The sequence below is a fragment of the Lepisma saccharinum genome, chromosome 17 (assembly GCF_977018435.1).
Source record: "Lepisma saccharinum chromosome 17, izLepSacc3.1, whole genome shotgun sequence".
Taxonomy (NCBI): domain Eukaryota; kingdom Metazoa; phylum Arthropoda; class Insecta; order Zygentoma; family Lepismatidae; genus Lepisma; species Lepisma saccharinum.
Window position 1 is genome coordinate 44,214,987 of NC_139245.1, and position 22,406 is coordinate 44,237,392.

The 22,406-nt window shown below is 37.9% G+C and overlaps 1 protein-coding gene across 2 annotated transcripts in view; it reads left to right on the forward strand.

Moving 5' to 3' along the window:
• LOC146001291 (rifampicin phosphotransferase-like) overlaps positions 1 to 22,406 on the forward strand; it is an 81,496-nt gene that overhangs the window by 12,031 nt on the left and 47,059 nt on the right. For both annotated transcript variants that reach the window (XM_083138596.1, XM_083138597.1), the window contains exons 3-11: positions 3,720 to 3,883; positions 5,297 to 5,435; positions 6,054 to 6,171; positions 8,346 to 8,411; positions 9,463 to 9,570; positions 10,187 to 10,411; positions 11,878 to 12,002; positions 13,799 to 13,952; positions 18,594 to 18,777. In XM_083138596.1, coding sequence (XP_082994722.1) covers positions 3,720 to 3,883; positions 5,297 to 5,435; positions 6,054 to 6,171; positions 8,346 to 8,411; positions 9,463 to 9,570; positions 10,187 to 10,411; positions 11,878 to 12,002; positions 13,799 to 13,952; positions 18,594 to 18,777 — 1,283 coding nt within the window. The remainder of the gene's footprint in view (positions 1 to 3,719; positions 3,884 to 5,296; positions 5,436 to 6,053; positions 6,172 to 8,345; positions 8,412 to 9,462; positions 9,571 to 10,186; positions 10,412 to 11,877; positions 12,003 to 13,798; positions 13,953 to 18,593; positions 18,778 to 22,406) is intronic.

A 22,406-nucleotide genomic window follows, 5' to 3' on the forward strand; every position in this document is an offset into this window, starting at 1 on the left:
CAGCATATCAATTTGAAGTCTCTTATGAAACTCTGAAAATCCGCCACAGAAACGTATGGCTTGTTGAAGGATGTATACAGAGATGAGTGTTTTTCACGCACGCAAGTGTTTCAGTGGTTTCAAAGGTTTAAAGAGGGACGAGAAGTGATCGCGGACGACTCGCGTCCTGCACGGCCTTGCACGTCAAAAACGGAATCAAACATTGCAAATGTCGCTGAATTGATTCGAAAAGATCGTCACTTCAGTATTCGAGCTATTGCAAAACAACCATCATTATTACATTACGGTGCTGACGATCCTTTGTGAGCGATTAAGAAGACGACGGCCTGATTTGTGGAAAAGCAAGTCATGGATTCTTCATCAGGACAATGCTCCTGTCCACACGGCATTGTCAGTCGAGGTTTTTTTCGCCAAGCATGGGATCGCAGTGTTAGAACATCCACCTTATTCGCCTGATATCACTCCGTGCGACTTTTTTTTATTCCCAAAGGCCAAATCGGCACTGAAAGGAACCAGATTTACGACCGTAGAATCTATGAAAACAAAAGCGACGAAGGTCATGAATATGGCTTCAGAAAATGATTTCCATCACTGCTTCCAGCAATGGAAGATTCGTATGGAGCAGCGTATCGATAGTTCAGGGGAGTACTTTGAAGAGGATAATGTTCGTATTGTACAAAATAACCAATAAAAATTTTGTAGCAACAGTCCGGTTTTTATCTATTGGTTGTCCAGCGAAAAGAATAGACTGTTGGGTATATGAGAACAGCGTTGCCGCTTGCCGCAGGGGCGAGTAACGGACCTGCTGGCAGTGAAAGTACAAGACCAAACAAACGTGCGTGGCGCTTAAATCGCAGGTACCTACAAATTGAAGAAATAAGTTCACGGTGAGCTATTATTAAAAACAAGAAACAAATTCACAAAATTACATAAACTGAAAGAATAATTCTTAATGAACTCTCGCTGGAATCTTCACCCAAGTGGATTATTATCTGATCAACGTCATCCTGCAATTCATCTGCATTCCACATTTCCTTCTCTATGTCCATGACATGTTTTACGTAATTTTGCCAGTTTTCAACTGTTACTGTCTTAAATGATTCAGTGATTAAATTTTCAATGTCTTTAGTTTTGAATGTAGTGTGACCACACAAGTTCAATCGGCTTCAGTTTGTAATGATATGGAGGCAAACGAAGCACCGTATGACCCATCTGTTTTGCCATCTCATCGATCTTATACTTATCGCACTTAATTTTATGAATATTTCTAAGTTCCAGAAGATCTCTCCGTAACATGTCGTCATCATAACGAATGCCATGAGATTTCAACCATTCTCTTAAATCATTCTTCTTCCACGAGGTTGTCGGGCATTGGCTGTTGCTTGTGGCTATGATAAGAGGCATTGTCAACAACAATAGCAGATCCCGGAGGGAGATTGGCGAGCAACTGTTCCCGAAAATACGTCTCGTACGTTTCTCCATCCATTTCATCATGGGCATCTGCTGTATTCTTTTTGCACTATAACATAAGTTGGGCATTTTGCAGAAAACCGCGTTCGTTACCCGCATGCACTAAAGCGTATCGCGCTCCGCGAGATGTTGGATTTTTTAAACCAGTGGAAAGACCTGCCAGAAACGCTTGTTTTGCAGTTGTAATTATCTTGTCTTTCCATTCATAATTGACTGAGGTTCCGGTGTTCACCCAGGATTCATCAGTGTAAACAATATTTCTATTTTCACGCCTAAACTTCCTAATTTCTCTTAAATATTTATGGCGAAGAGAAATTAAATCTTCTCTTTCCATTAACATGGATTTGTTGCCCCTTTTCTCATACGAAAAGCCAAGTTCTTTGAGTAAAAAATATATGAAACGTTGATCTTTTAAAATTCTGTAATGTGGAGTCAGAATTAACAGCAGCAAGAACAGAATTAAGTGTTGGGGGTTTGTTTTCAAAAAGAATTCGTGAACTTTACGTCGCACATCACTTTTGACAAAATCATTATATTTTACATTTCTACTTGTAATTGGCGATCTTTTTCTGGGTCGTTTCTTACCTGGTGTTTCAAGAGGACCTTGAGAAACCTCGCCCCGAATTTTATACACAGTAGCCCGAGAAACTCCAGTTGCTTTCGCCGTCTCGCTGGCTAACCAACTTACACTGCGATGCGGATTTTTCTGTTTTAAATAAACAAAAATATTCATTACTATTTGCCTTTCTTTACTTTTGAGAACCTCACCACGCCTTCTCTTCTTTACACTACTTTCGCTCATATTTCAGTATTAAAACCAACGGTTTTTTACAGCACAACACAACACAACCCAACACACAGATCCGCCACAGTCATTCCTCGTCGAAACCAACGGTCAGTCACCCTCTCCTTCCGTGAAATTTTGTCTACCGCGGTACTGGCTGAGGGGGTGGGGTGGAAAGCAGTCGACAACGCTGGGCTCGCCGTTTCCCTCCGTTCACGTGCCCCTGCACAAACAAAATTAAAAACACGCGCTACTGGAAGGAAATTTTGCTGTTCTGAAAGCTTAACCAGTTCCAGAATAGCGTTTTACATTCGAAACAAAAGCAAGTGTGTTCACCTTTGCGCTCAGTAGTGAAAACAATATTTAAAAAGAGGGAGGATGTAGGGAAAGTAAAAGCCCATTTGAAGCAACAGTCTATTCTTTTTGCTGGACAATCTATAGCCACACCTCGTATTAAGGGCACGAGGAAGGGTTTCCGCAATGTTCTTCCTTCAGCGGCAGCAGCTGAGTACTGTTGCCAACTTAGCTCTTTTGGAGAGAGATCTGGCTCTTTCGTGCACTCGTTGGACTGTGAACTGGGGCGCCGCCCCCTGCGCCACTATGATGCCTCATTCTCCGGTCCACATAGACCAACGGGGTCGCCAGAAAATCCGCGAAAGGGATTAAGCGCGAAACTGAAATTTTCGTGGTCAATCCGTTTCACGCTTAATCTTTTTCGCGGTTATTCCACCGCCCCAAACGACATCTTCGTGAGCTTGTGTTCAGTTCGCAAAAGATGTCTAACCTTTGGCGCATGCTTAGTCTTGTAGAATGACGTTGGCGAAATGACAGAACCAATAGTGAGCTTTCAGATGAAAGCGACACGCGACAGGTGACATGCGACACGTTTCGCTTGGAAACGAATTCTTAATGATAAATGTAACCTTCCGAACGACAAGCTGCACTTGTCGCATGCGTGTCACTCTGACTGGTCCATTAGCTTAGGGAGATTTCCAACCGAAGCGACACACGACACATGCCGCTTGGGAACGAGCCAATCAGCAGCGTCCTCACAGGCCTGCGTTTAATTGGTGAAATCTTCAACCTGTCGCTTGCCGCTTCGTTGTGAATTCTCCGTGTTGCTTGTCGCCTGTCTCTTTTATGGAGATTTCACACCGAAGCTTGGGAACGAGCCAATCGACGCAACGTTTCACACCGTAGCCGCATGAAAGGTCGCACAAACCTGCGTTGAATTGGTGAAATTCTCCCGTACGTCAAGGAGAGATTTGGCAGAAATACATTAGGTAAATGTTCGGTGTTTCAAATTAAGAGACTTAGATCTCCAATGTTTTCTATATTTGTTCAATTTATCTTAGCAACTTTGGTCGCTGGCTTCATTTAGCAGCTCGTCCTGTTCTCAACAATTAAACACATGATGCAATTCCTTAATTGAAAACACTGCTGCAAGATTCAAACTTTGTTTCAGGTTGGAACTTCTGCCTGAAAAGAGCTTGGGCCTCCTGGGTTCTTAGTCGTAAAAGGCGAAAACGTCCAGTGCCAAAAGACCATGGCGTGTGCGTCGACGGCGGACTTGTGCCGACAGAAGAGGAAGCGGCAATGGAGAGGCCGAAGCAACTGGAAGAAGAGGAGGTGAGATTAACCGGATATAACTTACGTAGTTGATGATATATAGTAGGGCCTGTTCATGTCCCGAACGGATAACTGTGGGGCTGCAATATTACCTTTCTTAAAGCACTGGAGCCCTTCCTCGAACCAATCCTGGAAGTTGAATTCCTGCAAGTTCAACGAAATTTTCATGTCTGGATGGAATCACATCGGGGTTCAACTCCTGAATAGGGAAATGGAGCAAATAATTATATTGCCTTGTTTCCTTCAGTAAAATCTAATCCAAATGGTGTGGCCTATGCTCCGGCACCCCCTTCGGTGTAGTGGTGGACTCAAGGATGGACGAAATATATTCAAGAGGACTCTATTCCTGTTGTCGTGACTACAAAGACAGTATCTCAGTGTTTCCCTCTGCTTCACTATCTATGTTCACGTCTGGTCATGGTCTTTTGTAACTCCTCCTTTGACTTTTAACCTTTTCCCTTAAACTAAAACTTCATGAAAGAGTTCAAGAATCATTTCCCATCCTGATTATAAAATCGATATGGGCCATTTCATTGCCATGGGTAGGACGCACACACTACATTTTTGATACTAATAGTTATGCAACATTTTTCTTACAGTTTCTGTGCAATGAATTATGAAACTAAGCACTGTTGATTAAACATAGCTATCCTTAGAATACTTTCCCAGAATTATTGCTAGGTGAATAATATTTGGTCATGGGTGGGACAGAAAGAAAAACACTTCCTCTTTACTTAATAAGAACTTTATTTTAATCTCTATGAATTTTCAAATGATTATAAACAAATTATTTAAGACACAGATAGAACGTAATTAACCTTTGAATATTCTAGTGGAGTTGAAGGAGAAATGTAACAGTTAAAGAAGAAATTTATTGTTTTTTGATGTTACGGTGGGACACAATACACAGGAAAAGTAGATCAAAAGTTAAAAGAAACAAGCAAGAAGTAAAATACCTTCTGCTATTAACTAAATTATGTATAATATGTACTTGAATTTTTATCCAAATGATATTTTTATTGTTGACTTAGAAGATAGAATAAAACTATAGCATTGCATTTGATTTTTTAAAAATAGAGATTCAGGGGGCACTTTGTTACGGAATGCCCCATATATATTTTGAAACTATGCTTAATGTTACATATTAATTAATTTGAAAATTGGGCTACAAACATTTATACAAACATACACAGACAAAAAGTACAAACGCGGAACCAAAAATACTTTCAGACTCTGAGGACTTCAGCCCTTCCCTTGGTTGCGCCCGTGTTTTAAGATACGCCATGCTATGTTTAGCATAGAGCTTATTAGAGTCGATTCAAGAGAGACTATTAATAAGTATGTACTTGTCTCACATAATTTATACTATTGTTAGTTTTAGAAATGAAAAAAAAAAAATGTTCATCATTGCAGTCAATGGACAGTTTAATGTTCTTCGGGACAGACAACAAAAGGAATGCAGCTGTTTTCAGGATCAGAAAGAAACGTCATCGGATCACAGAGGCTTGGGTTCATATCCACATGGAGGACGGAACTATCTACCAGCTACCAGGTATGATAGTTAAAATATTCAGAGATATAATCAATAGTCCTTTGAACTATATGTGTGGAAGTATCAAGCAAGAAAGAAATGAGGATATAAACATTATCTGAAAGCTTCATTCTTCCCCCATAGCCTTGTTGTCAAGTGGTTTCAAAGTCGATTTCCTGTATGAGGAACATTCCAATGATCTGTTTTAAACTACAATCCCATTTACTCAATGTGTGTGTTGGCTTAAAAGTTTCAAAATTGTAAGTAGATATGTACGTGAATATACATTTTATATGCATATTATTTGTCAGTAGTATATAATTGCATTGTAGTACCTAACATTATAATACAAAATTTAAATAATATAATTAATTTTGATTACAATTAAAAGCATATTGTAAATATTATTAGCATATCTGGAGTGCGGCAAGTGGCACCTTATAAGTGTCAGAAATGAAGAAATGATGAAAATCAAACACGCTATATTTCTAATATCTAGTCAGAACTAAAATGTTTAACTTGTAACTAAGTGAAGTGTATGTGAAAAAACATAAATATCTTTGCCTCCCCTTTGAAATAAAAGTGTTGAAATCTCGACATATACAGTATCATTCCATGCATCGAAATATCTCGTTATAGGGCATCCGGATACCACCCTATATAATGCCCCATCAAAGGATTTTGTGGGCGGTGGTCTCAAATTTCAAGTTTGTGAGCCAATGAGAAGATGGCGAGTGACATTCAATGGCATACTGAGGTAAGGCTTCCCACAAGGAGTTACATAAGAGAGTTTCGGAATTATGTTCCCCTTCTTTGAAGTTTGTCCACATCAAGATCATATTTATGATTTATTAATGGACGATGGATATCTGGCATTTCTGATGCTCCACCGCAGGGATACTCATATTCAAAATATAAATACATTACTTTGTAAATAAGAAATACTAAATTTAAATGGTTATGTACATTCGTTATGTTATGACAACACTAGTAAAATAATTCATTTTAAAGTGTGAAGACATTTTTAATGTGCAGTGGAGTGAAATTGTAGTGTGTTTCATTATCGAGTGCATAATACTTGCAGAGTGTAATCATAAAACACGACCTTCAAACTTTATATGAATGCTTGAAAAGAAAACGCTGCATTTATTATTCTTAATCGTAAAAATCGCTGGGGAATGACTTGTTTTGTGATACGTGTAGTTGATAAGCTTATCTCAGTAAACTTTAGAAAAATAATCGTATTTTTTTTTGCTGTTGATAAACGAGAGTATATTTCTAATGACGTTAACTTCTCAGAACCATACAACGTTCTTATCGCCTCAAGGGAAAACACTTTTCACAATTATGATTGAAATATACAACAAATTGGTAGTTGGCAACGTTGAATCTCTGCCAAAGGAATAAAAAAACAAGCTTTGCTCGTTACATTTATAATTTTTTGAAATTTAGTTTAAAATCTAACGAGATAGACAGTAAAAGCAAATAATTCTTGAATACAATGGATACAATTTCTTTAATTGAAATTAAGCAAGAAGAAAATATTATAGAACATGAAGCAAAGGACAAAAAAGAAGATGGAATAAATCTGTACAACAAGAAATGGGAAAGTCCTAAAGAAATGAAATCAATGTATAGTGAACGCAAATTGTGGTAGTACCTCTTATTCGCAAAAAAAATATTACAACGTAAACTGTCGATCCATGAAACAGAAGCTGTGTAATATTTTCTCCCCCATAGTTTTAAACCTTTAAAAATTGGTTTTGAAGCAACTAAAGAAAAGAGGTTTAACATGTCTTCGTCTATCATTTTGGTCATTTTTTAAAGTTAACGGCTATTGGGCAATTTTTTTTAAAAAAGTACGTACTTTATCATACGTTAATAATCTGACAGTATCCTCAGCAGAACTGGGATAGCAAACTAACGAAACAGTAACGTTTTTGGAAGCAACTTAGCGAAAACTGTAATGCGTTACTATTTTCAGTAACTTACTCAACTCTGGTCCGAGAAAATGTGAAGACAGTTTTATTGACCTCTTGCTTTAAAAAAGGAATTTTAGAAATGAAACAATACTGTAATTCTGCGTTATATTTACAACTCTGGGCAGGCAGCAGTTGGTTCCCCTTGGCACAATCTAAACCCCTCTTTGATCACTTTAGTTCTTCCGAAATCACTTGATCGCACAATGCATATCTTACTACGAGCATCGTCATGGTAAGATAGTGGAGGAGGGAGAACCCCTTAAATAATTCGAAAAAATATGTATATGTCAGATATTGGTTTATTTTATAGCATACCTCCCTCCTATAACTGAAAGTGTGATGTTGAGGAAGAATTTGGATTAGACAGCTCACTTAGTGCAGTATATTTCAATCACTAATTCTTCGGATAATATGCAATGTATCCTTAAATATGTCAAATGTCGTTGTACTAAGGTTAGCGTAATGGGTTGTGAAGTCAAGTTTCATCATATCATCATCCGTCTTCACATGATAATGATCGTAGTGAAAGCTGTATTATAAAATCACAACAGATTGATTGATTGGCTTTAGTTTACTTCGCTTTTTGTGCCATTTTTGCCTAATTTGCGAAAATGGGGATGAGTGATGACATGATGAAATTGATGAATGGTCACTCACAAACATCCATGTCCAGCCCAGGATTCTATCCCGGGACCCCTGGCGTCGTAGCGCAATGTGATAACCACTCTGCCACGGGGGCCGACCAAATCACAACAGAATAATTCATACAATTCCTTACATTAGGTTAATATATACTTGTATTCCTTTTTGATGATACGTAAAAAGTGGTGGTGCACTTAGGTGGTATAATACACAATTACAATGTAATTTAGATAAATAAATAGATCAATTTTAAAACACTGTAAATATTTTATTATTAGCGAATTTTTACAATACATGTTTATTTCAGGAAAGGTGTTCGAGGAGAATGGAATGAAGATAATGGAGAATGTGTACACGTCCAGTTCAATTTCTTGTAAGTTAAAATTAGATTTGATTGATTGATTTGTTGTTTTAAGTCCACTTTATGCACAGAAAGGCTAATCGGTACTGGACCTGCAGTTTAAGGTAGGATACTAACCAGTATGTGCCTCCACCAGGTATCGAACCCGGCACCCCTTGATTACAAGGCGAGGATGCTAGCACTGCGCCATCGGGGAGGCCCGTAAGTTAAAATTAGAAAAATGGATTCACGCTACAGTACTGAAATCCAACTATTAATATATAGTGATTCTATTAAAAGTAGGTAAGAAATATGTTCATTCAGGTTAAAAGCAATCTGAACATGTGATCAACTGTTTCCATGTAAATTAGTGTAGATTCTACTCGCATAGGCGCACCCATTAAATTTTCAAGGGGGAAAAGGGGATTCTCTTCTTCTTATTCTGAAAAAAAAATTGGTAAAATTATGAGAGAAATATTATAGTGTTCTATTTTATTATGGAAATGAAGTCCAAAAGGGGATTCTGTTACTGCTTATGCGAGTACTTTCCATTCTTTTAACAAATATTCAGTTATTGTGCTTACATAAAATTCAAACAGAATTCTTAATCTAAGCATTTGCATTTTCATTCTTACCAGTTCTTTTTTCTGGAATGTGTCGTTGTTTTCTTCATATTCATTGTTGATGATAAATTTTGTGTGTAAATTCAAATTCAAACATTCAAATCACACAAAATAAAATGGTACAAAATAGTCAACATTTTTGACGAGTAACATTGTTGTGTCTAATTTCAAATTCAAATTTTGAAATCATATAAAATTATAAAAATGTCTTATCAAAATTTTTAGAAGATAAAATTTTGTGTGTAAAATCAAATTCAAATTTTTGATTGCTATAAGAAACAAAAATATAAAAATAAATTATCAATTTTTTTTGACTGTCTAATACAGAAACAAGCGCATTTAGTGTAATTCCCATGTTCACTGCTTCTCTATCATCTCTTAATATTTATCCCAAGGTTTCAAGGCCGTAAATTACAACGATCTCTTTACAATGATTACGAGCCTCTGTTTTAATTTTACAGATGGAGAGCATTCAGCAGGCCTACTGACATACAGGAAGAAGCCAGTTCGTGCCTTCTAGGAGAAACGTTGGCGAGAGAAGAATGGAAGAGTTCTTGGATAAATATGATGTAAGTGAGAAGACTGGTAACTTTGACATAAAGTTCGGTAAATAGAGAAGATGCAAAACGGATTGTAGCGTCCTGCATAGCCGCCAAATGGTTAGTGTTCTCGCCTTTGGTGATTTTCCACGGTCGCTGTGGAAGCTTGAAAAATTTCGGTGTTGACATAGCTTGAATAGAAGTAGCGGATTCGGTTCTAGAACAGTAGTCCTCAACCTTAACCGCTGGTAAATTCTTTTTCATTTTTCTAAATCGATACCCCGACCCCATCGTAAAAAGTACTCTTGTTATTATTAGGGGTCTGAAGTTGATGACAAGTCATCTTTTATTCTGAACCTTGAAAACAATGCCAAACCTGATATCAGCCCGTTTCCCATAAGTAAGAACCAGAAAGCATTGACTTTTTTTTGCATTTTGTTTTGCACTTTTCGGCCTTTTTTTACTTTTTGGTTATTTTTCAGTATTTTTTGCCGCCTTTATTGCATTTTTCTTCATTTTAGAGCTTTATTTTTCTTCTCCCGTTTTTGAGATTTTTTAGGTCATCAACTTCCGAGTTCTAGTAATCCATAGTGTTTGTGACCTTATAAACAGGCGAGATAAATAATCGGTGTACCATCTTCTCCAGAGAACATGATCCCAAAGGTTACGACCAATGGGGGGAGCTGCATGGAACAATCGCCGTGGATGACTGCAAGGACCAGAAGGTGCTCTTCTTGAGAGGGATACGCCAACGTCGCTGGGGACTTGATGACGCCATGTTCTTGCACCGGAGAGCAACTTTCATCGGATGCGGACAGGACGGGACGTTCTTCTGTACTGGTGCTGCCTCCCATCTGGACGGACTATCACAGTAAGTATCATTTCTTCACTGTCTGTTAACCTTACGGAAGGAACTTCAAGACTTCTAATCGTAAATTAAAGAAAATAATATAAAAATGACGACGCAGGGTCTTGTATGTCCCTTCTAAGTTTTACAAGTTGCTTGTCTGCTTAGAGTTCAATATAATAAAACATGGAGAGAAATAGAATGGCTTTAACGTGTAATTTTTATTTTCTTACAATTTTCATGCGCAATTGAACTTTTGTCCTCTCTCTACAAAATTATTTTACATTTATTTGCATAGTATTACAGAAAACTTCTACTACACGGCGTAGTACACTTCTAGATACTTTGCCGACCTCCCTGGGCAAGTGGTTAGCAAGACGCGGCACGACATTAGAGGTCCCGGGTTCGAATCCTGATCTGCCCATAGAGTGTCCCTTTATCAATTTCATATTATCATTCATTCTCATCGTCGCGATTAATCAAAACGTTCTAGATATATTTCTCATATATGTTCTACAAATTTCAATATTGATTGATTGATTGAATTGGTGTCTTTAGTCCAATTTATGCACAGAAAGGGTAATTGGGACTGGACCTACAGTTTAAAGTGAGATCCGAACCACTATGTGCCTCACTGGGTATTGAACCCGGAAATTTCAAAACTTTGTACAACATTTTAGGATTCTTCACTTCATCGCTAGTCAGTGATGAATATGTATTTATGGGAAAATCAGTACGGTTTAAAATCAAGTTAAGAATTACATACAGGACAATTAATTAAAAATATAATTGGTTTAAATGACATGGACTACATATAGGTGAGATTCACTACTTTACTGAACAATCAAATATTTATCTAACAACCAGTCTCACACAGAAGAATTAAAAAATAATATAATTTTTATTTCAGTTATCAAATACCCTACTGTTTCAGTCGAAATATATTTTTATTTACTCATAGCTAAGCTTAACAAATCCCATTGCAGACATGACCTAGTACTGAGGGAAAGTCGAACATCAGCACATAGGGCAATAGAATATTTGGTATTATCGTTTAAGGCAATATTATTTAGAAAACATTAGGTAGAACATGATTATTTCTAATCTGGTACTAACAGACAGTGCTTTAAAAGAAGCTAGGAGGAAATATCCCTGTATGTCAGTGACGAGAAATTGGAAATAATAATATTGGCGCGTCTCATCCTGTACCTGAAACTGGTTAAATTTACCAACTGTGGGAAACAACCACAAATTCGAAGCGAATCAAACAGCCAGGAAATCAAAACAGTTCAAGATTTGAATGTTGCAAGTCCTAAAATAAAGAGAGCCAAATGAATACCTTATCCATAGAGATCAAACGAATAAACTAGGGAGAAATAATTTCAAGTGTGTTTGCTTTTGTGATGTTTTACTTTCCTAACATGAAAGTTTTAGATAATGCAGATTTAGGCAACAAATTTAATCAAACTTGTACTTGTTTTCTACTTCAGTATGAAGTTCGGGCACGTTCGTGATCGAGTGGGACAAGTATGGCCAGTGGAGTCCAGCGACATTTTCTTGCCGCAAATTGCAGAGCACAAAGTCATTCCACAACAGATATCTCTAATATTCTCAGGTTAGTTGTATGGTAATTTGGTTCATATCTATAAGCTGTTCGGAAAAAAAGCCCTTAAGTTAAAAATGCAATTTTAAAGCATACACTTTATTTATGTTTATTATTTGAATAGCAAACATTGCAGACATGATATACACTGTACATTACATATGTTGGATTATCACTGTTTAGAGTCTTTACACAAAAAATTACACTTATAATAAAGGGTGTCTCAGAAATATTTTTGTTTTTGAATCCGTCCTCTGGGGCAATTCACACATTACGGAGAAATGAGATAGATAGCAAACGCTTGGCAACATTGTTAATACGAGGTGCATTCAAGTCTGAGGTCTCCTAATTTATTCTGAAAAATATACTCACCTCAGAAAGCTGAAACTGTCGTCAATTCTCAACATAATCTCCCTCTAGACGTACACATCTTTCAATATGCTGGCGCCACGATAGCATGTCCTTTGCAAACGCTTATTTAGGAGTCTGTTTTGTATACTTAAAAATCGCTGCTTGTAAGAGCGGAATGGCTTGGAAATGTGTGACAATGGAGACTGTCCTTGTGTGCAGGAAAGAGCCAAAAATCGCTAGTTGCGAGGTCAGGTGAGTATGGACGTGGAATCACTTAAAAAAATAGGAGATCTTAGAACTTGAATGCACCTCGTATTTAGTTGCCATGGAGCGCTTTACGGGGCAGCAACGTGCTTTTTATGTTCGTGCGTTTTATAAAAATAATGATTCTTATGTTGTGCGTCGTTTGTACCGGCATCATTATAACCTGGAAGGAATGAGAGACGTCCCAAGCGCAAATTTAATTAAACATTGGGTGAGAAAGTTTGAAAACACTGGAAGCACTATAATGAGTTAACCGCCGAGACGTCCAAGGTCATGAAGATCGAACAGAATTGAAGCATAGGATTACAGATGAAATCAAAGCTATTCCTTGTGCAATGCTTCGGCGACTGATCGAAAACTTTAGTTCAAGAATAATTGAATGTGAAAACATGAACGGTCACCATTTGTCGAAAACTCTTTTCCTCAAATAAAAATTTAATGTTTAAGCTTTCTTTTGGTAATAAATTTATCTTTATACAAAAAAATTAAGTATGTATTTTAATAGTTATAAAAACGAAAATATTTCTGAGACACCCCTTATTTTCTTTAATTCATTCGGTGTGATTTAGATGACAGCAATAGCAAATTGTGGTTTGTGACTTACGTGCTTTTTCCTACAAACCCTAGATATAAGGTTGCCATATTTTTCCTGTGATAATATAGGACACAAACTTAAAAGGAATACAAAAAAAACAGTGTTACTCACAAGAAACTACAATTAGAATGAAGTTTATTAAAATTATAATATAACCATATATAGATATAGTTTATAAATTTCACAGAAATCAAAACATATTGTGGAATACAAGAACGCGGACAGTCCTGTAAGAATTGGACATCTAGCAACCCTATCCATACGCATTAAACATTTTTTTAACAAAATGGCGAGATGTTCAATCAGTCCATTCTACGGAGTAGTATAAAAGTTCTCTCTAGATTTCAGATGTAAGATATATGGTAAGATAAATCTTAAGAAACTGGTCACAAATGAGATATCTAAGACTTTTTTAAATCTCAGAGTGTGTATGTACTGAAACAATGTTAAAAAAAACTAAACAGAATTTCCATTATTCTGTTATTACTATATCTTATTTTCGTGGGATAGTTTAAGAAGATTTCTGTAGAGGGCAGGAGTTGTAACATTTCGGAGTCACTGCGTATAGTACATGTTTTTGTTTTTACTCTACTCGCAGCAAATGGAAAAACATACAACACAAGCATTCAGACACTCAATGGCGGAGCCATGCTGTACGGAAACAGGCCTTGGACAACGGAGAATGTCCTTGTACTCATTGAGTTCGGCGTGAACTCCAAAAGAGGCTACGGTTTGGCTGAGTTTTCCTACAGGTTTATGACTTTTCTGTTTTTTATGTTTTGTCAATTTCATAGGAATGTTTTGTCTCGAAGAAGACAAACATGAAGTAGGTCGAAAGAGCGACGAGTATAAGCAACATTAGTAGTACCTAAATAATAAACGCTCAGGATGGCAATTATTATTAGAAAAATTACAGGAGAGATATACAGCATTACAGTGCTGAAACTCAATACGTAATAGCTTTATTAACATTATACAGGGTGTCATTTTAATGGCGCCCACGGACCACGGAAACGTATAGAGGACATCAAAACAAACAACTTTTCTCAGTAACATTTTTCTCGTTGGTGCATCGTTTCGGCGCTGCAGTCGTTCAAAAAAGACCGTTTTACCGCCAGAATGCTGGCAACCACACACAATATTTGATTGCATTTGTGACGTCATATCCCGTCGTGAAGCGATGCGTTCCAGGGTTGCCAGGAACACACATATTCTGTGAAAAATGACATAGCTACAATCAGCCACATTATGTATAGCTCGACCACAAGGAAAAAAACCTTCCGTCCAAAGCGTTCGCGCAACTTCCCTGCCGTTATCGGTGTTCGGGGCAGTGTTGCCAGGTCAGATTTGAAAAATTCGGGAGATTGTTCCTTGGAAACCAGAAGTTCTGCTACAAAATACGATGATCTAATAGAAGAGGATGAACGACGTTCTTGGGGGGAGGGGAGGGCGGAATAGTTGTGCGCACTGGGGGGGGGTAAGGGGGAGTGGCGCGCATTGTTTACGGTGTAAACGTCACAGATACTTTTGTAACAATGGTGCTAAACCCAGCACCTTGTGTTTGGCGAAAATATACCGAACATCTCCATTTCAGGAGTGGACATGTTTCAAACAAAAGAAAGTAAACCGCCCGAAGGAACCGACCAACATCTTTCATCTCTTCCGCATTTTCCGGTTAGATGGTGCGTGGAAAACACCCTCAAATTTGCCCTTTCTCAGCATCGACACAAGGGGGTTGGGATGCCTCTATTATCGCGAGGAATTTTTATGACAGGAAATGGTAGAAAGTTGTGTTCACAGATGAAGCTAACGTGCCGCCTTTCGTTGTCGGCGATTTTCCACAATCTTTCAAGTCGAATGCTAACAATAACAAATCAATTTGCCTTCTGATGGTGTTCGGTGTACAGCTATCGATAGGGGTGGGCACGCGTCCTGCACCATAATGAGAAAATGCATTACGTATGTGAAATATATTTGGTGAATTAGACAGCATGTCTTCCTCAATAATTCAAGATAGCAACGCTTATGCTAGGGTGCCACGCATCCTCCCCCATCTGCTAGAAATACACACACACACCCACAAACACATATATGTATAACATAATTTGCCCACGCTACGAAGTCAGTGTTTCTACCTAGTAAGGCAAGGACGTTTTTCACTTCATCCATTTCATCAGTTTTTCATTCATTCATATTGTTGTACTTACCCGTAGAGGCACAAAAGCGACGTAAAATAACTAAAATAGAAATAGAGTTTAGGGTGGGATAAAATACAGCCATCTAAAAATAGTAATGTAGTAAAAGTAATAAAATAATGTCCTAGCACAATTGAGTAGCGTTTGACATAATTTCACAGTTCAAACAGCACTTTTCACGGCTGAGTGGAGTTGCACTCCACCTCTCCCTCCATGTTCAAGTAAAGATGAGCAGGAAACGTGTTTTTGAGCTGGCCGTTGGAGGTTCCATAGCAATAGTTTATTAAGGAATTCTCCCGAGAAATCAATAGGCCTGGCAACGCTGACGTGAGCCGGCTGAATGTTCCTTCCCCCCTGCCCTTTCCCGCACCCGCCGGCGCGATGTGCTTCTGCGCAGGTTTTTTTGCTTGTGGTTCCACTATACCGTAAAACAAAACGAGAAAACACGTTCTGTAACCTAACAGGAAGTAAACAAACGATACGAAAAATGGTAGAAAGAAAATAGAATTCAAGTGGAAGTAGTCATATCGAATTTTGTCTTAGCTTACATATCAAATATTTGCAAATCTAGTTACCAAGTTGATAACTACAATTTAGTCTATCCAGTTCGTCCTTCTGATACTAGTTGTCTGTGACACACTGAACATATGACAAAATAGAAATGAAAGGACTCAAAATTCCAAAGGTAAGCAACACATAATATAATGTATATTCAGGGTATTATGAGGCAAGTGACAAAAATGATTGAAAATACAGGGATATAAATAGTAGTAAAACAAACTCTCCGACGACTGGGTTTATCTACGCACCGGATAAACATGTAATAGTTTGTAACTCTGAACGGGGCAATATATTCGCTACTGATTCATCATTAGATTGTTACTGTGGTTGTACGTGTTTTAGCCGTAATGTAACAACGTGAACCTCAGATACTTCCGATATCAGTACAAAAGTGCCAAAAGGCATCTGGACACAAACCTGTAGATATTAATCTTGCAACGAGATTTGCAAATACGTATAATTGACATGTAGCTGGGCGTAAACAGCCACATGTAAGTTGTAAGTACAATAAAATTTATTGTTGTTGATATTTGACATGTAAGCTGAGACAAAATCCGATAATGACACTTCATTTTGAATACGTTTTTTACCATTTCTCATATCGTTGGTTCACTTCCCCCTTTCCCTGAGATGACTGCTGATCTTCTGGCTGGTAGGCATGTTCGGTTTACTGGACGCGTTTCTCGCTTCGTTTTACAGCTAATAATGTGGTTGGTAGTTTATCATTTTTCACAAAATTTGTGTGTTCCTTGCAACACTGCCGTGCGCTGTTTCGCCGCAGGAAATGACGTCACAGATACGATCAAATGTTGTGTTGGGTTGCCAGCATCCAGGCGGCAAAACGGTCTTTTTTGAGCGACTGTATCGTCGAATTGACGCACCAACGAGAAAAATGTTACTGAGGAAAGTTGTTTGTTTTGATGTCCTCTACACGAATCTTTGGTCCGTGGGCGCCATTAAAATGACACCCTATATATTCCTGTTTTTATTATTGATATAAACTATATATTGCACTCGAAATATTAGAATGTAACAAAAACAATGTGAAAAGTATTAGAAAAAACAAAAGAAGAAAGAAATGGGAAACAGTGTATCGAAACTAACCTATGATGAGTCCAAATGATATCGCATCAAAGGTAGATGAAACTTTTCAGAAAGCTATGCTTCGGTGGTCTAAGGGGATCTTTCTGAAGCGATAAGCTTATTCCCTATCAATAATAAGCATTTGGATTTATCTTCTTATTTGCCATAGGGGGACTCACTCGGGGGTAAGGAAATTCATTTCTAGATATTATATTACATGACACAGTAGTACACTTCCACTATGTTCTATCTTTAGGGTCAGTATTCGCCATTATTGCAGTTCTGATTCACTGATACCCATTACTTACAGAGACAACAGGGACAAGAGTCTCTTGGAAACCAACCTCCAAAAATAAATGCAATTTTTCGAACCGAAGGGACGCGACAAGCTGCACGTGTCGCTCGGACTGGGCAATTTTCCCAATACCGTGCATCGTGTCGCTTTGGTATGATGTTCGCGCATGCGCAGTGAATGTTCTGCTATATACTGAAGGCGGTGAGTGTCATTTGAAGCTTGTCGCCTACTGCTTGTCGATTTGGTCTGAAATCTTCCTTTCAGAGGCGACAAGCGAAAACGACAGGTGCGTCTTGGAAATAAAGCTTAAAAAAAATTAATGCAACTTTTTTAACCGAAGCGACACGTCAAGCTGCACGTGTCGTTTCTCTCTTGCGTGTCACTCCGAATGTGCCGTTTTCTCATCGTGTCGTCTCGGTCTGTTGTGACGCATGTGTGGTGAATGTTTGCTATAGGCTGAAGGCGGTTGAGTCGCTTGTCGCTTCTGTGTGAAATCCGAGTGTGGCTTGTCTCTTCTGCCTGAGAACGCCCTAAGATCCTTCTGCTCTCTTTCTACTCCCTTTCCCCCTCCCTTTTGCTCTATCTTTCTTTATTTCTCTCTATCTGTCTCTTTCTTCTTCTGCCTCTTGCACTCCTCTTTCTCTCTTTTCTGTTATTATCTAATTTCACTTTTCTTTCTTACTTTGTTTCGCTCTCTTCCTACAACTTTCTCTCTCTATTTCTCCATGTAAATACAGTACTGTAAATAATTCTGAAGATTTCTCATGTAGGCTAGGTTTTGTGGGACAAGAACGAAGGATCGATAGAGCTCATCCTAGCCTCCCAGTGTCGACACCTACAGGTGTAAAGAAATACTTTCATTTTTCACAAATCATGTTGGCACAAAGCTATGCTTTAATGAACGTGTTTGTACTGATGTATTACTAATGTGTGGCTAACGTAAATTTTGCAAAAATTCAAATGAAATCTGAAGATTTCTCATGTAGGCTAGGTTTTGTGGGACAAGAACGAAGGATCGATAGAGCTCATCCTAGCCTCCCAGTGTCGACACCTACAGGTGTAAAGAAATACTTTCATTTTTCACAAATCATGTTGGCACAAAGCTATGCTTTAATGAACGTGTTTGTACTGATGTATTACTAATGTGTGGCTAACGTAAATTTTGCAAAAATTCAAATGAAAGGAAAAAATGCTCACAATTTGTTATTTTAAATATGCAATGTGCTACATCGTAAGATTTTTGTAAAAATCAATTATAGGTTTACTGGATCAAGTGGTGCCCCAGTTGGAACACTGCTACCGTACCTGAATCCACCCGATGTGCAGTTGACAGAATCCAGTCCCATCACAGTGAATTTCAAGGACCCACAGTGCCAGAGCAGTATTTTGGTAGGAGGGAAGGGGTTATCATTGGCCCTCATGTCTTCCGTGATCGACGACAGGGTACGTTTTAATGCCGTTTCCGTGTCACGAAAAAAATGTATTTCGATTCGGTACCGAAGGCCTATGTACAATCATGGAGACTTCTGCATCGTAACGACACCATTGGCTTTCAGTGGAATTGTTACAACCCAGAAATGTCCGTGACTGTACAAGGGCTAACTAAATTCTCGTCGCCATGTATAAATCTCTGTCGTGTATTCACACGCAGAGGTTAATTGGTTCGCACACGTAGTACTTCACAATATAAAGATAAAAACGAGGAAACAAAATAACAATGATTTAATACTAAACTTACAATAACCATTTCTAAGATGGCTGAACACACGATTCTATCAATAACAACTTTACAAACAATTGAATATCGATTCAGATATTATGCACACTTAACAGGCACCCCCAGGATTTTTTTAAGGGAGGACAGAGTAAGGTTTCTTATCTTCAGTCACACGAACTTATATTTTACTTTCTATTATTATTCGTAGTAGTCAGTGGCGTAGCAATATATCGCGAGGCCTTGGTGGAGATTAGAATGCGAGGCCCCTATCCGTTTTTTAAATTTGAAATTTCAATATAAATTTATACAAAATCTTCAGGGATACATCAGCAAATTATCATATTTAAATAATAATAATAATAATAAATTACTGACGAAATGATATTTAATAATTTCATTCACCCTGAAAATGTATTTCTCTGTTTTTCGAAAGCTGATATCTGAAGCTGTAGGAAGGGTGGAAGATCTGCTAATATTATCCATGTCCAAAGGCGCCGACTCCATGGGACTTGGGGGGCTCGAGCCCCCCAATGTTAACGATGTGGGGGCAGAGTCCCCCAAATAATTTTGCTTAAGAGGATCTAATGTATTATTTTGCTTCTCTTGTAAAGTTTACTCTTAATTGTGCCATTAACTTTAAATACACATTTGAAATGTTCTAGACCATCAAATTTGGGTGGCTGAGACCGCTAAACCATCAACTTTGTTGGGGGGCTATGACCGGAGACAGCAAAACATATAACTTATTACTATATACTAAGTATTGAGTATTGTTAACATTTTTACTAAAAAGAGTTTCAAAATGACGAGGTGATATGACAATTATAGAATCCACGACTTTTGCGACACCGTCGTATGCGACACTAGCATTTCTGCCGTCATATGCGACACTGTATGGAAAATATATTCCATGACAGTTGCGACACCGTCATCTGCGACACAAAGTGTAAATAGCTTCCCTTCACACTTTATCCAGGCTTAGGACTGGCAGCATCATGGAAGCTGTTGTGTTTTTGAAAACCTTTATTAGTTTTCCTTCACACTGGCATCATGGAAGCTGCGGTGTTTAAAAGCTGGATGTATTTATCCTTCGTTAATGATGGATTGTTTAGATCCCTTGTCAGTATAGGAGCAGACTGCAATCCTTTGTCAATGTAGAAATGTAGAATCCGTCGTTTCTCTTGTAGTTAAACCAACATCTTACTATTTTCATTCTAATTTCTGAACGTACGCCATTCTCCTCAAAAAGCGCTTAAGATCTCTATGCATTTCATAGTCGGCCAATGCTCTTTGTATTCTCTCATCTAATGTAATGTACTGACGTCGTCTACGTTTCCCTTTAAGATTCAAGGCCCTCCTCTGACATAAGTCGTCGTTGTACACAGCTTCTAATCTCAAAGTCTTCACTAATTGGTACACGTTAGGACTTGACTTTTCCGTCAATACATTAACTGTATGGTTTGATCCCTCGACTGCATTGTTAGTCCTGTGTCGCCGTTGGGAGCAGTTCCACATGGAAATGTCGAAAACAGAGTTGTTCATCCACTGTTCAACGAAATAATCCCAAAATTTTCTCAATATGTCGTGGTTTGGCGCATCTTTCAACATATTAACATTGGTTAAAGTAATAATTACAACCACTGATCTGAGCCCCGGGAAATACTTTCTTCAGAGACGCTATTGCTGCTGCACGTATGCAATTGTCGCTAATTCTGGTAAACAAATTAGAAATCGTAGGGGAAAATCCAAGCAGTGTCGCTTATGACGGGAAAAAACCAGTTTTTGCCTTAGTGTCGCAAATGACGGTGTCGGAAATGTCGGAACTCCACAATGATACCAGTATTTTGTTTAGTGAATTCTGAACAATTTGAGGTCGTAACCACGACTTTCAGGCAATACTGGTATGTACGATATTTAGTTATCCTCGAAATCTCTTCCTCTAGTCTAAAGAATAAGGGGAAAATAATTCTAAAGTATTTGAGTTTATTTAACACTGGCTTGCGGTAAAGTACGCAAGGAAAGCTTATGAAAAGTCTGTATTGCGAAAGCGGGAACGAATATGATCAAAGGCTATTTGCACCCGTTACATGTCCCTTCTTTACAGGTCTGTTGCGGACGTTCATGAATATTAATAATGCCTGAAGAATGATGATATAATAATAATGTAATAAATAAGAAGAAGAAGAAGAAGGGAAGGAGGAGGAGGAGGAAGAGGAATAAAATAGGTGAAATTAAATAGTAAAAAATACATGAAAAATGGTAATACATAAAAATTACAGAATTAATAAAAGTGACAATAATAATCACAAAGAAAGTTACATATAATACTAATAGTGGCATTATTTTATGGTATAAATAATAATGATGAGAAGAAGTAATAAAAGTAACCAAGTGTAGTAAAACATTTCCTTTTGCGGTCACTTGACTAGTTTTGTTCCCCTTGTTGATCCAACAGGTATTGCTTGAGGTTTATTTTAAACGTGGTATGTGTATTTACAGATGAAAAAAGCATAACGTATTCCAAATAGGAATATTAACGTAACCATCCTGCCCGCTGTTTGCAAATGGAAAACGCATTGCACAGTAAAGAGGAAACCAAATAACAGAGCTATTCACAGGCCGTAAGCACGCATAATATTGACGGAAACAATCTGAAGCAGGTTTTCCAGGTAAAGGTCGATACCCTTTATTATTTCATGTGACTAGTGTCACAGATAAACGTGATACTCTACACGGAAACGCACATACGGAACAATTCATGTAATCCGGATATAAACCACAAAAGCCACTCAATAAACAAGCTCATATATCCTTCACCACGAACACGACAAAGAATTTGAAATGCGGAATATTAAAAAGAAATTTATGTGGTTGCTGTCGGAATTTCCAATTTCATGTCACGAATAGTGGATTCATTGTTTAGTGGCACAAAAAACGGAACAACAAACCAAAAATTGGTTACCAAAAATTACACAGTAGAGTGTGGAGTGTGTCAAATATTGATTTCATTATTTTAAAGATAATGTATAGAGAAGAATAGTACAAAACATAGTGAGTGAAAAGCTACATAATAAGCAGGAAAGGGATTTTTGGTGGTGAATTACTAATAATAAAGATACGGTGAATAAAATATAAACACACACTCACACATGTATGTGTACATATTTGTGTGTGTGTGTCTAGATAGTATATACTCGAGTTCACAAACCTGTCCATACTTCGCCGTAACATGTCCCCATCAACAGTTCCAATGGCATTGCATACTTTGGTCATTGAATCATCAAGATTAAGGCTAGATTGGACCTTTGGCAGCCGTGAGGGTGACTTTTTTTTTTTTTTCAAATTTTCCTTTTCA